This window comes from Portunus trituberculatus, chromosome 47 (assembly GCF_017591435.1).
Source record: "Portunus trituberculatus isolate SZX2019 chromosome 47, ASM1759143v1, whole genome shotgun sequence".
In the NCBI taxonomy this organism is placed as follows: Eukaryota; Metazoa; Arthropoda; class Malacostraca; order Decapoda; family Portunidae; genus Portunus; species Portunus trituberculatus.
This window is the reverse complement of record NC_059301.1, coordinates 14975762-14987888: the sequence shown is the minus strand read 5'-3', so window position 1 is coordinate 14987888 and position 12127 is coordinate 14975762. Positions and strand designations below refer to the sequence as shown.

The following is a 12127-nucleotide window of genomic DNA, read 5'->3' as shown; positions in this document are numbered from 1 at the left end:
GAATGCTGCACCAAACACCCCCATCAATTCCACCCCAACCACTACAACGCTGCCACAGTTCGTACTGCCAGACTTGCCACTATCACCAATATGAAAGGAAACTTTTTAGCTATGCACATCTCCTGGGTCCTCAAAATTATGCTTCCGCCAATCCTTCACCTTAGAGACATGCCAACTGAGAGAGAGAGAGAGAGAGAGAGAGAGAGAGAGAGATGGGAAGGGGGAAGAAACCGTTCAACTTACCCTGTTCCGAGATAACCCGCGGCGAAACATGCCGACGAGTGTTGTTGTTTCGTTTGATTCACACCGTTACTTCAACTCAGCACTTTCTCAAACTCACAAGGACATTTCACTCAGTAGCCGAGGAACAAAGTTTATGCAGATATCTAGTTTTCCCTCAAGTAAACCTAATACACAATGGATAATTTTCTCTATCCTAGTCAGATCTCAGATGTTTCGCGGTGGTGAATCCCTTGGCGTTCTGAACACTGATGAGCGAAGAGTCCCAGCCCCGCCCTCCACCGTACCACACGGCCGCCGACACACTGAGAGCTTCGCATGGCCCCCCTACCTTTTCTGGATTCACGCCAATGCCCACTTGCACACGTTATTCATATCAATGTCGCAAATATTCTTCTTGAGACAATTTGTAACTTTAACTCAGAATTTACGGCAATATAATTTTCAAAACTGTTAATCCACTATTAAGATGAGGCTGGGAATCATTGCGTTGCCCTGCGTTAAGTGACGACGGGAGGAGCATTATGAGCCGACGGAGGGGAACTCGTGGCGACAGCTGCACACCCAGCCCGGCGCCAATAGCAGGGATAAATATAGGCACGGACTAAGGCACCACCATTTCTCTGCCACTGCTGGTGCGACTAACACTATCTTCATCAGCTGATCTCTGATAACCGTACACGTTATTTGTCACGTTCTCGCATCCATCAAAACTCTCGCCACTAATGCAACCCATGCCAACTTAATACCGAAATCTTGTGGTCTACTACGACAATCTTTGGTGATTACCACTAATTAGTCACGCTAAATTATTCACACGACCTCTTATCAGATTTGCCCTTAGTCTTACCAGGTCCACCATTTTACATCGTCCGAGAACCACCACCATTTTGCCACCACGTTCTCCTTGAAGACCTGTCCACACCAAGCATCATAGATCATGGATGAATGGTTGGAGGAGCGGATCAGTAAATGAATGCATGGATGGATGAGTGGGGGGAGGAGTGGACAGATGAAGAGATGGATGGAGGGGGTTGAATGTATGGACGGATGGCCGAGTCTCCCGAATGTTACTTTGAAGTTTGCAAAGCATTTCTTAGCCTTACATTGTATTCGCTATTCCTGTTCCCTCACTTAAGCACTATAAATATTTCCTCCTAAACTGGACTTAATAATCGGGAAATGTCAATTTATTATTTTTCCAAAAATCACCACGGAGTAGAATTTTTTAGAATAAGAGACATCTTTTGCATCCACCATGATCACCACCACGTGTCACAAACCACAATAAAGACTTCAGCTTAATTATAAGTATGACTCAACAGAAAAAAAATAATAAAGGATTGCCTACTTTTGTCTACAAACCTACCAACCAAAGCAGAGAAGTACTTTGTCTATAATAATAATAATAATAATAATAATAATAATAATAATAATAATAATAATTGTAATTGTAATAAATAATAATAATAATAATAATAATAAAAAATAGCTAGAATTACCATCACCTGCAAAGATTGTCAAAATCCTAAGGTATAAGTAAAGTAGTCAATTCTGCACACAATCACAGAGGCCAGAGAGTAACAAGGTTCATTGGGATGTGCTTCTCTTTCAGCAAGTTCTTGCACCTGCTCTTGGAGGAACAGCAGAGCAATAAGTGTTGAGGTGGTATGGCCATGTTGAGAGAATGGAAGATAGGCAGGTAAAGAAGACACTACGATCAAGCATGAAGGGCATGAATTTGTGATGTAGGCCACATAAAGGCTGTATAGATATTAGTATAACGGAGGAACAGGACTAACACTCAAGCAAGGTAGAATGATTGTGCAAATGGAGAGTTGTGCGTGTGTGAAGAATGACAAACCCCATCAAGTTCCGAGGGAGGTACCACACATCCACAGGCTCACACAGGTGTGGGATTCACTCACTCTCTCTCTCTCTCTCTCACACACACACACACACACACACACACACACACATACAAAACTAAAGAATCAGGATTCAAGTTTGTCTTTGATGAGGTCACTCATGATGACATACAGTATGCATAAATTTGCTATAGTAGTGTTGTTAATTTAAGATACTAATGACAATGAATTGTGTACATGGATTCCTATTACCTCATCTGATTTGGAACTAAATAACAATCCTATACTTTAAATCTTTGGCAAAAGAGATTAGAAAAATATATATCAACAATGAGTCAAAATTTGGCAACTTCTTCTTCTACTACTACTACTACTACTACTACTACTACTACTACTACTACTACTACTACTACTACTGCAATGTAATAAAACTAATCCTTAAAAGAAAAATTATTATTATATTATTTTCACAATTCTGATATAAAAACCAGTAAATCATTAAAAATATTAATTTATTAGAAAATTACTTCTATTTTTTCTTCAAAGGTATAACAACAACAGAATTCTTGGCAGATTTCTCTATGTACCACCTTCCCATTTTGTGCTCCTGCCCTACTCCAACTAGAAGGTGACTGCCGCTCGTTGTGAAGGCCAGGGAGTTGATCACACCAGGTATAGGAACAGAGAACAACGGCTTCACTGATTTGTGCCTGTCTGTATCCACCTTCCACACACGAACATAGCCATCCATTGATCCTGCAACAACAAAATGTCTCAAATCATTACCATCACAAATACTATTACTGCTATTACCAACATTAACGATAATAATAATTCTTTCTATCCACAAGGCTGGCATTCCCATACATCATTAATACTCTCAAGTCTTCCTTTGCCATACACACTACTGGCAAGACATGCTCCCTTTTATGGCTCATGTGTGTGTGTTCACTGTTTGATCTGCTGCAGTCTCTGACGAGACTGTGTGTGTGTGTGTGTGTGTGTAATTCACTGTTTGATCTGCTGCAGTCTCTGACGAGACAACCAGACGTTACCCTATGGAACGAGCTCAGAGCTCATTATTTCTGATCTTGGGATAGGTCTGAGACCAGGCACACATCACACACCGGGACAACAAGGTCACAACTCCTCGATTTACATCCCGTACCTACTCACTGCTAGGTGAACAGGGCTACACGTGAAAGGAGACACACCTAAATATCTCCATCCGGCCGGGGAATCGAACCCCGGTCATCTGGCTTGTGAAGCCAGCGCTCTAACCACTGAGCTACCGGGCTGTGTGTGTGTGTGTGTGTGTGTGTGTGTGTGTGTGTGTGTGTGTGTGTGTGTGTGTGTGTGTGTGTGTGTGTGTGTGTGTGTGTGTGTGTGTGTGTGTGTGTGTGTGTGTGAGTGAGATATCTAAGGGAATCCATACCATTCTCTCTCTCTCTGGCAGCTTATACCAGAAGGCCAGGAGACTGAACTGCTGCAAGGTATTTTTACAATCCCATGAGAACACCACAGACAGTCACAGATATAATGACAACAGAGTTAAACTGTTAATGTTCAAGTTTCCAGTGCACATACCTGAGGCCATGATGTCGGTGTTAATCAGAGTAGCCACAGCAGTGAGCCAATTTGGTATCCCATTGCTTTGGTAGCCATGTGCTGCTTTCACCACACAGTGTGGACGCTTCTTGAGAGTTGTCCACAAAGCCAGGTATCTGACCAGAATAAAAAAAATAATTGTAAATAACATAAGAGGTTAAATTTTTCCAAATAGAATAGAAACAAAAACAAATATTTTACTGGCCACTATCTTCATTCACATGAAAGGACAATGACAGTATGTAGTATAACATATATGTTCTTGAAAATTGTAAACATTAACTAATTTTCTTCAGTGTTTTTATCAATTTCTGGTTATTTTGTCACAATAACAACTGAGGATATATTTGGGAGTCAATTATTCTCATTACAACTGCCATCCCTCATTTTCTCCAGGCAGAGAAGAATATTCCTGTCTCTGCTCTTATTCATTTGACAATCCTGATATGTTGGATCTTTTCATTCTAAAAATATACAAGCATTACAACTTACCCATCTTGGCCATAAGTGACAAACGTCTTCTCATTGATTAGCTTTACACCATCTATGGAATCATAGTGTCCTGAAAATCGCAGCTGTTTATCCTCCACCAGCACATACACAATCACAGACTGGTCTCTTCCTCCACTGGTGATACATGACTCTCTCATGAAGGCGTCAAGGCCTGTTATTGCATCTTGGTGCCCACCTCTGGGAAAGATTACCATAATCATCATCATGTGCAATACATTTCTTTCAAGCTGAAAGTGATGGACTCATCCATATATCTGCATACATACATACATGCATGTGTGTGTGTGTGTGTGTGTGTGTGTGTGTGTGTGTGTGTGTGTGTGTGTGTGTGTGTGTGTGTGTGTGTGTGTGTGTGTGTGTGTGTGATCTGAACTATCTCTCCTTTACAGGTGACACTGAGGAAACCTATAGACAATATGTAGATGAGACAAACACATTCATTGATCAGCATCAGAAAATAAGCAAATATTGCATTCAAAGAAGATGAGTGAAACTAACAAGTTTTCCACAAAGGCCATGGCATCAAGGTTCCACACCATGACCATCCTGTCGTGTGAGCTGGAGAAGAGTGTGTGAGTACCCCATCGGAAGGACAAGCCTGAGATGGGCCCTCGATGTTTCTTAAATGTCTTGAGGTGTTCAAGAGTTTCTGGATTCCAAATATGTATATAACCTCCTGCATCACCTGAGGCCTGGAAAAATAAAGAAAACAAAATAAACAAATAAAGATACAACAACTGGTTCTTGAAAAGATACAAACAGCCTTTTTGCACAACATTTTGTGTGGTGTCCACCATCCTCACTGAGAATTTTCACTATTTTCAAAAAGAGTAAAACCATTAATGATGAGCACTATGAAAATTAACACAAATATAAGAAACCCAAGAATTTAATTGAAAAATCTCATACAAACTTATGAATCTTCTATGGAAACCAGTGATAGTGTCAGTCATAATTTCATGACTCAAACATCCATGAATGGGAGCTGACCTGCACAAGTAAGCCATACAATACATCACTGAGAATTATTGTGAAGATATTCACATGCATGAAAAAATTATCATATGAATGAAGGCAATTATTCTTGTTTCCAACTAAAATGTTAACTTTATCATACTACAAGGCCAACATCACATCAATGTAATTCTAGCTAACCTCAATCTTAAAAGAAAAACTGAATAAAAAAAAGTATTAAATTTTCACAGCCATTCTGCTACACTGCACACTGTGGTGCAACAACTTACCAGAAACTTTCCATCTGAAGACACAGCGATGGTATATATGTGAGAGCAGTGTCCAACATGTGAATCTTTGGCACCTTTTCTTCCTCCAAGAATAGTGCCAAGTTTTTCGCCATCCATGCCATCTAGAAATATATCACACATTGGAAAATATAAACAAAAAACTGACTTGTCTTATCTCCCCACCAATGAAGTGGTTTATAAGGCAAGATATACAATGTAATCAATAACACAAATACAGTAAAACTTGCTCTACTTACACTTCACCAACGAAGCATCTTTTGATCCAGAGAACACATATTTTTCATCAGCAGAGACAGTTATGCAAGTAACGGACAGTCTTTGCTTTTTTGACCTGAACACTTTCAGGTCATCAGCCTCAGGCTCCAAGTAAGAATCTGCAATCTTTTTTCTAAGTCTTCCGGAAGCCTCAAGAACATCTTCTCGGAGCCGAGTGCGGATGGCCTCGTCATCCAACTTGTCCTCTTCATCTTGAGCTCCTGAAAATTTCAAATATGTAAAATAGAAAAAATTTCCATTTACATACCATTAATCAGTAATCAATCCCATTACCATAATCACTACATGTAGAGGTACAGAATATCAAAAAGGAGACCAGGTTGCAAACACCACATCTAGGTTGAAGAATAATGGAATTCTATTTACCTGTAAGAATTATATTAATGAACAACAGTTATTTTCACTTTACACACTGCAAGGTTGTGTGTGAGCTGTCTGATGTGAGGGCCTCTTGCATCTCAAACTGTATGCCAACTGTAAAAATGCTGTTTTTTCTTCTAATGCACATGATAATCATTAGAGAAAAACTGACAATAAAAACAAATAAAATAAACATTCTTGAGAAGCATGGAAGACTTGCAAGTGAGTTAATTCATCCTGGTGTTAGGTGGCCATTCTTTGTTCAAGGTATGTACTGTACTACGTATATTAAAGAGTAAAAATCACAAATGACTCACTCTGTTCCTGCAGCTGCTGCAGGTACTGACGTGCCAGTCGGACCTTTTTCTCTTGTGCTGTCTCCTCCTCCAATTCATCTTCCTCTTCAATTACCTTTTTGTTCTTATCATACTCTTCCTCCTCCTCACTGGTAATTTCTTCATCTAGGTTTGGGGCAAATTTTCCTCTCTTTTCTAACTGCTGACTTTTGACATCAGTTTTTCTCTTAGCCTGAGCTTTTTTTCCTCCTAATTTCTGTAAAGTTCCAAAGGCAAATAAATCTCAATTAGTGTTCCTCTTAGCCTGAGTTTTTTTTCCTCCTAATTTCTGTAAAGTTCCAAAGGCAAATAAATCTCAATTATCTTTTTCATTTGTCTGCAAAAGTGTATAATAGTTGTCTTCACATATATCAATATCTTGCATCTATCTGCTTCGTTTTTACCAGAAGTTCATCTCATTTTTCTCCGATAATGATTAAGGCTCATGCAAAGAGTTATGGAAAGATCTCATGGCACTTCATGCATCAAGTAAGAAATGACCAATGGATTTTAATGCAGTCTGTCTATTATAGACTGGCCACTGGGTCTCAGGTCTGAAGGCCTGGACAAATGGGTTATTCTTGAAAATATATTGTAGCTTACTGATGATCTAAATCATTTTGTGTATAATACTTGTTGATCAACACAATTATCACAAGGATACACTACTGATTTCCTCAATATATGACAACAGGGATTCTGCTCCCAAAGCAACACCTAGGAGCAGGTTTCAAATAGACAGACTATAGACAAATGTTAGCTATGTGATAAAATTCAGCAGATAATCAAAAAGACCTGAATGGAATGATAAATTATATTGTATCACAGTTCAATAATCTGAGAAGAAAAAAGTCAAATATGTATAATAGTAAACAGCTGATTACCACCTGACGACCATACAAGCAACAAATGTGAGGATACCATATAGATACATAGATGAGGAAAAAGATGAAAAGCATTCACAATATTCATAACACTAACACTTGAATATGCAGCAGCAGCAGCGAACACACACCTGATGTGCAAGTAAAAAGGAGCATTCACAACTTTAAAGATAAATGTGACAAATCAACTTTAAAAGACAGAATATTGTGAGCTTCATTATATTATACAAACCATAAAATTAGGATAAGAACCCTGGCAATCACCTAAAATTGGACTATGTAAGCAGACAATCCAGTGGGCTTGTTTTTTTTACTATTTTTGTTTGGCCAGCTACCTCTTCCTGAACACTCTGATAATTTACAAAATGCAATACTGGTGTTTCCAAAATCTACAGATGATTCAAGAAACTATTAAATGAAAATCTTAACAGTTAAAAAGATCAAGACTTACCATCAGAAAGGCACAGCTTACCGTAAAAATACATACATTTCTATCGATTCCTAGAAATAAATCACTATCCCAGAGTAAGCTAACACCAAAATGCAAGAGAATATGAGTTTTGAGACCTGCATGACCCAACAACACCAGTAAAACATTAATTTCAAACACAGCACATTTGAAAAGGTTCGCCGATCAACTTACCGTTAAACTAACAACAATAATAGTGGTGAAGGGGGAAGGGGAAAAATACATACATTTTTGTCAATTCCTGGAAATGATTCGCTATCTCAGAGTAAGCTAACACCAAAATGAGAGAATGTGAGTTTTGAAACCTTCATGCCCCACCAACATCAGTAAAACATTAATTTCACACACAGCACAACCTACTGCTCAACTAACAAGAGTAGTGGTGAAGGGGAAAAATAAATACATTTCTGCCGATTCCTAGAAATAAATTGCTGCTGTATTCACTTGCTATTTCATATACAGGAATTGGCGTGCCAGCAGGTTTGTGGTATTTCCCTACTATCTTTGGTTGAGCCCTACTTCATATTGCCCTACTATGCCATTGTAAAGGGGGATACCAAACCAGGTGAATCCCAGAGTAAGCTTACTCCAGAAATTATCGAGAATATGAGTTTTGAGACCTTCATGACCCACCAACGCCAATAAAACATTTATTTCACACAGCACATTGGAAAAGGTTCGCCGATCAACCTACTGCTCAACTAACAAAAGTAATGGTGAGTCGGGGGGAAGGGGGAAATACATACATTTCTGTCAATTCCTGGAAATTAATCGCTATCCCAGAGCAAGTTTACCACAAAATGAACGAGAATATGAGTTTTGAGACCTGTATGACCCACTAACGCCAAGAAAACATTAACTTCACACACAGCACATTGGAAAAGGTTCGCCGATCAACCAATTGCTCAATTAACAAGAATAGTGGTGAGTGGGAAGAGGTGGCTGAGAACGTACCCTCCCTCGACTCAATGTTATCTCCTCATTTAAACACTTGCCTTGGGTTTATTTCCACCTGACCTCTTGTTCCTGATGAAGAAAGGCATGGTCCGTGCAGGCACACGCTGATAATCTTAGTCTTCTCGTGTACCTGCGGCCAGATTCACGTTCACCACATCGACACACGTGCAGTCTTCAAGTTGTTGATGTTTGTGATCTTGTGCTTAGTCTTGATCCCACCGGCGGCTCTTAGGTGCTTGAGAGAGAGAGAGAGAGAGAGAGAGAGAGAGAGAGAGAGAGAGAGAGAGAGAGAGAACTAAATGAAAGGAAATAAATAAAGGAGAGAAAAACAGGAATACAGAGAGAGAGAGAAAGGAAATTAAACTAACACTGTAACTGGTGTGGTGTGCCATTCATCATTAGTGGAATTCAGATACATCATTTCACGTATACTGTAACCCTGACAAACCCTGAAGTTACCTCCTGTGCGTATGCGGCGACACTGGAGCAATGACTATAAATCTAAAGATTATTTATATAGTCATTGACTGGAGGATGGAAGGTGAACAGAATGAGGGTGACTGTGACGAGGGTGACTATCTCGCTTTGGTGCTGCTTTTGGTATACCTGAAGCGTGTACCACATGGCGGTGATGGTGTGGGTTGCATTGGATTATTATAAATATAACAATGAGGTACACGTCATTTGAATAAAAAAAAAAAAATGGACACACTGATGCCTACTATCGAGCACGAGCCCGTTGAAGGTGTGGCGGAAGGCAAGTGGGCCACTCCAGAGAGCGAGAGGAAGCAGCAAGAGGCGGGAAGGAGATGATCAAAAGAAGGCAAAAGGAGAAAACTCTAAGGAAGCAATACAAAGAGCGTCATGCTAAAAAGGAGGCAAAGAGAAGAGAGCAGCGTGACATGGCAAGCTGGATAGAGTTCACTAAGGCGCTGGTGTGCCTGTGTTGCGTGGCCTGCTCCTGTCTGAGTGTCATCGCCTCAGTTGTCGTCATGATGTACGTGCTCTGAATCCGACACTTGAATGCCAACTTTCCGCCACAGTACCATTTAATGTAGTTTCTTTTATAAATTCTGATTCTACACTATTTATTACACCAAATTATTCGTTTCTACAATTGAAATATCTGCTGTATAGAGGAAAAAGACAGGAAATAGAGCAGTGGTGCCCAAACTGTTTCACCTTTCCCCTTTTTGCTTCCAGTAGATCCGCAAGCTCCCTTCCCAACTCTTTTTTGTATTCATATGAAATTATGTATTTTTCTTCTACCTATATCTCAGCACTGGATTTCTGCTTGTATTACAACTAGTTAAACAAATAACTGATATAATCATACTTTGCCCCACTCGTATGTAACTCCTGGCTTCTCCGCTCATGTTACCCACTGGTACCACACACAGGTAACTAAGCAAGCATTATTCTAATGATGCTATTGTCTGCTAGTTGATACATACATCACGGCTGTAAAGAGAGAGAGAGAGAGAGAGAGAGAGAGAGAGAGAGAGAGAGAGAGGGTGGGGGAAGTAGGGCCTGCCTTCCTCTACATACAAACTATACAATATACATATATATTTCTGTGTTACAGAAGGAAGCTGGCATCTGCACACTGGTGAGGAGGTTGTCCCAGAAAGCTGCGTGGATGCGTGGCGGTGCCGGTGGCTTGTATGTATGTTACGATCGTCTTGAAGAGTTGAAATATTGTGTGAATGGTGTTAAAAGTATCAGTAAGAGATGTTACTACCTAGTCTCTCTCTCTCTCTCTCTCTCTCTCTCTCTCTCTCTCTCATTCCCCGACAGTGAATGTGGGAATGGGGTAGTAAGAACCACAGTCACTCTCCCTCACGCGGCCACGCCAGTTACTCTGTGGTGCTTCAGGCCTTCAACTCTCATGGGGCAGGGCCTGTGTGGCTCGGCGCTCACCCACGCCATCACGCTTCAAAACAATAAGTGGATGGGCCTGGGTGTGTGAGGGGGCTGGGTTGAGTTGCGTGTTGGGGAGAGGATAGAAGGGAAGAAGGCAGGTAGGAGGAGTTACAAGGATGTAGATGAGATGATGTACTTTTTAAAATCTTTGAGTACCTGATGATGCAAAGGTGAAACATCATTGAGAATAAATGAAGATAGAAACTAAGTGTTTACCTACTTACCTCCATACAATTCTTGATTTTGGCAACAAGAGATATGTAGTAACAAATCTACTCCACTGTACTTACATGTCACGAACCTAGAAGAACATGAAACAACAGTAAAGAGAGACGAAAAATATATTTAATACATGGATGTGCCGCATGAGACAATGGGCAGGGGGGCCTAGGAGCAGTACAATCAGCAGTGTAGTGCATCATCATCAACCAGCACAAGGTATTAATGGTTTGAACGTGAGAACAATTGGTCTTATCATAAACATCTGTAACATCGTTCAACATATTCTTACAGGATGTCGAATGCATGGAAACTTAATAATAGCAACTGTTACATGTTAAAAGATACATCTGTGAATAAAAAAAGAGAGAAAAAAAAAATCAGCGTCTGTCAGTATCTACAACAGTGACTGCCGACGTAGACCAAAAGGGAGACTTGGCGTGGAGAGGAAGAGCAACACTGGGCGATGCTGATGAGCCACTTGTCAATGGGAAAAGGATGGGCAGCTTTTAGCACCAAATAAGAAAAATAAATAAAAAATAAATAAATAAATAAATACCCTTCTGTTGTACTGGAGGATTGACTTAAATTTACGTAATTGAATCTGCAATAGATTTTTTGGCATCAAAATATGAACAAAAGCGACTTAACCGATTCAATACTGGGACACATTTTTACCTTAAGTTTGTGTACTATTAGACCCTTTTATTGATATTAGGAAGGGTCTATGGGGGTCAGAAGATTGATGGACACAATCGTCACTATTTCAATCCCCCAGTAAAGTATTGAAGCTGTATAAAGTTACTAAATAGTAAGCAAAATGAATATGGAAACGCATCATGGTACTTAAAAGGCTAAGAGTACACATATGCTTACATAGTTAGCAGTTCGCTATAAACACACCAAGTCTTACAGTTACTCTGCCAATTATTGTTTAAGGAATACAAGCCCAGACGATGAACAAAGCAAATTTCAATCATAAGTGTATATTATGGTAGAATAATAACCACAGTTTTTGTATGTATAAATTTCATAACAACATAAGAACATAAGAAATGAGGGAAGCTGCAAGAGGCCGCCAGGCCTATACGAGGCAGTCCCAGTGTGCTTAATCTACCTATTTCCATCTATCTTCCCTATCCATGAATTTAAAAAATAGGTTTCATGTGGATCCATCCTATCAAAGCTCTTAGCAATTAATTAAACTTTT

At 39.8% G+C, this 12127-nt stretch overlaps 2 protein-coding genes across 4 annotated transcripts in view; both read right to left on the bottom strand.

The window, feature by feature from the left end:
- Positions 1-722, bottom strand: part of LOC123520490 (E3 ubiquitin-protein ligase lubel-like) — a 72369-nt gene extending 71647 nt beyond the window's left edge. For 2 of the 3 annotated variants that reach the window (XM_045282776.1, XM_045282779.1), the window contains exon 1: positions 244-720. In XM_045282776.1, coding sequence (XP_045138711.1) covers positions 244-273 — 30 coding nt within the window. In that variant the 5' untranslated portion in view covers positions 274-720. Of the gene's footprint in view, positions 1-243 lie in introns of all 3 variants that reach the window. The other variant, XM_045282768.1, reaches the window with a different exon arrangement.
- A 1881-nt stretch (positions 723-2603) lies between these two features.
- Positions 2604-8986, bottom strand: LOC123498028 (U3 small nucleolar RNA-interacting protein 2-like). Its single transcript, XM_045245106.1, has 8 exons — positions 8814-8986; positions 6448-6682; positions 5731-5970; positions 5474-5595; positions 4728-4921; positions 4209-4406; positions 3696-3832; positions 2604-2864 (listed from the first exon to the last, which is right to left on the bottom strand). Exons 1-8 carry the CDS (start codon positions 8859-8861, stop codon positions 2638-2640), a joined length of 1401 nt encoding a protein of 466 aa, XP_045101041.1. The 5' UTR covers positions 8862-8986; the 3' UTR covers positions 2604-2637.
- Positions 8987-12127: the final 3141 nt, after the last annotated feature.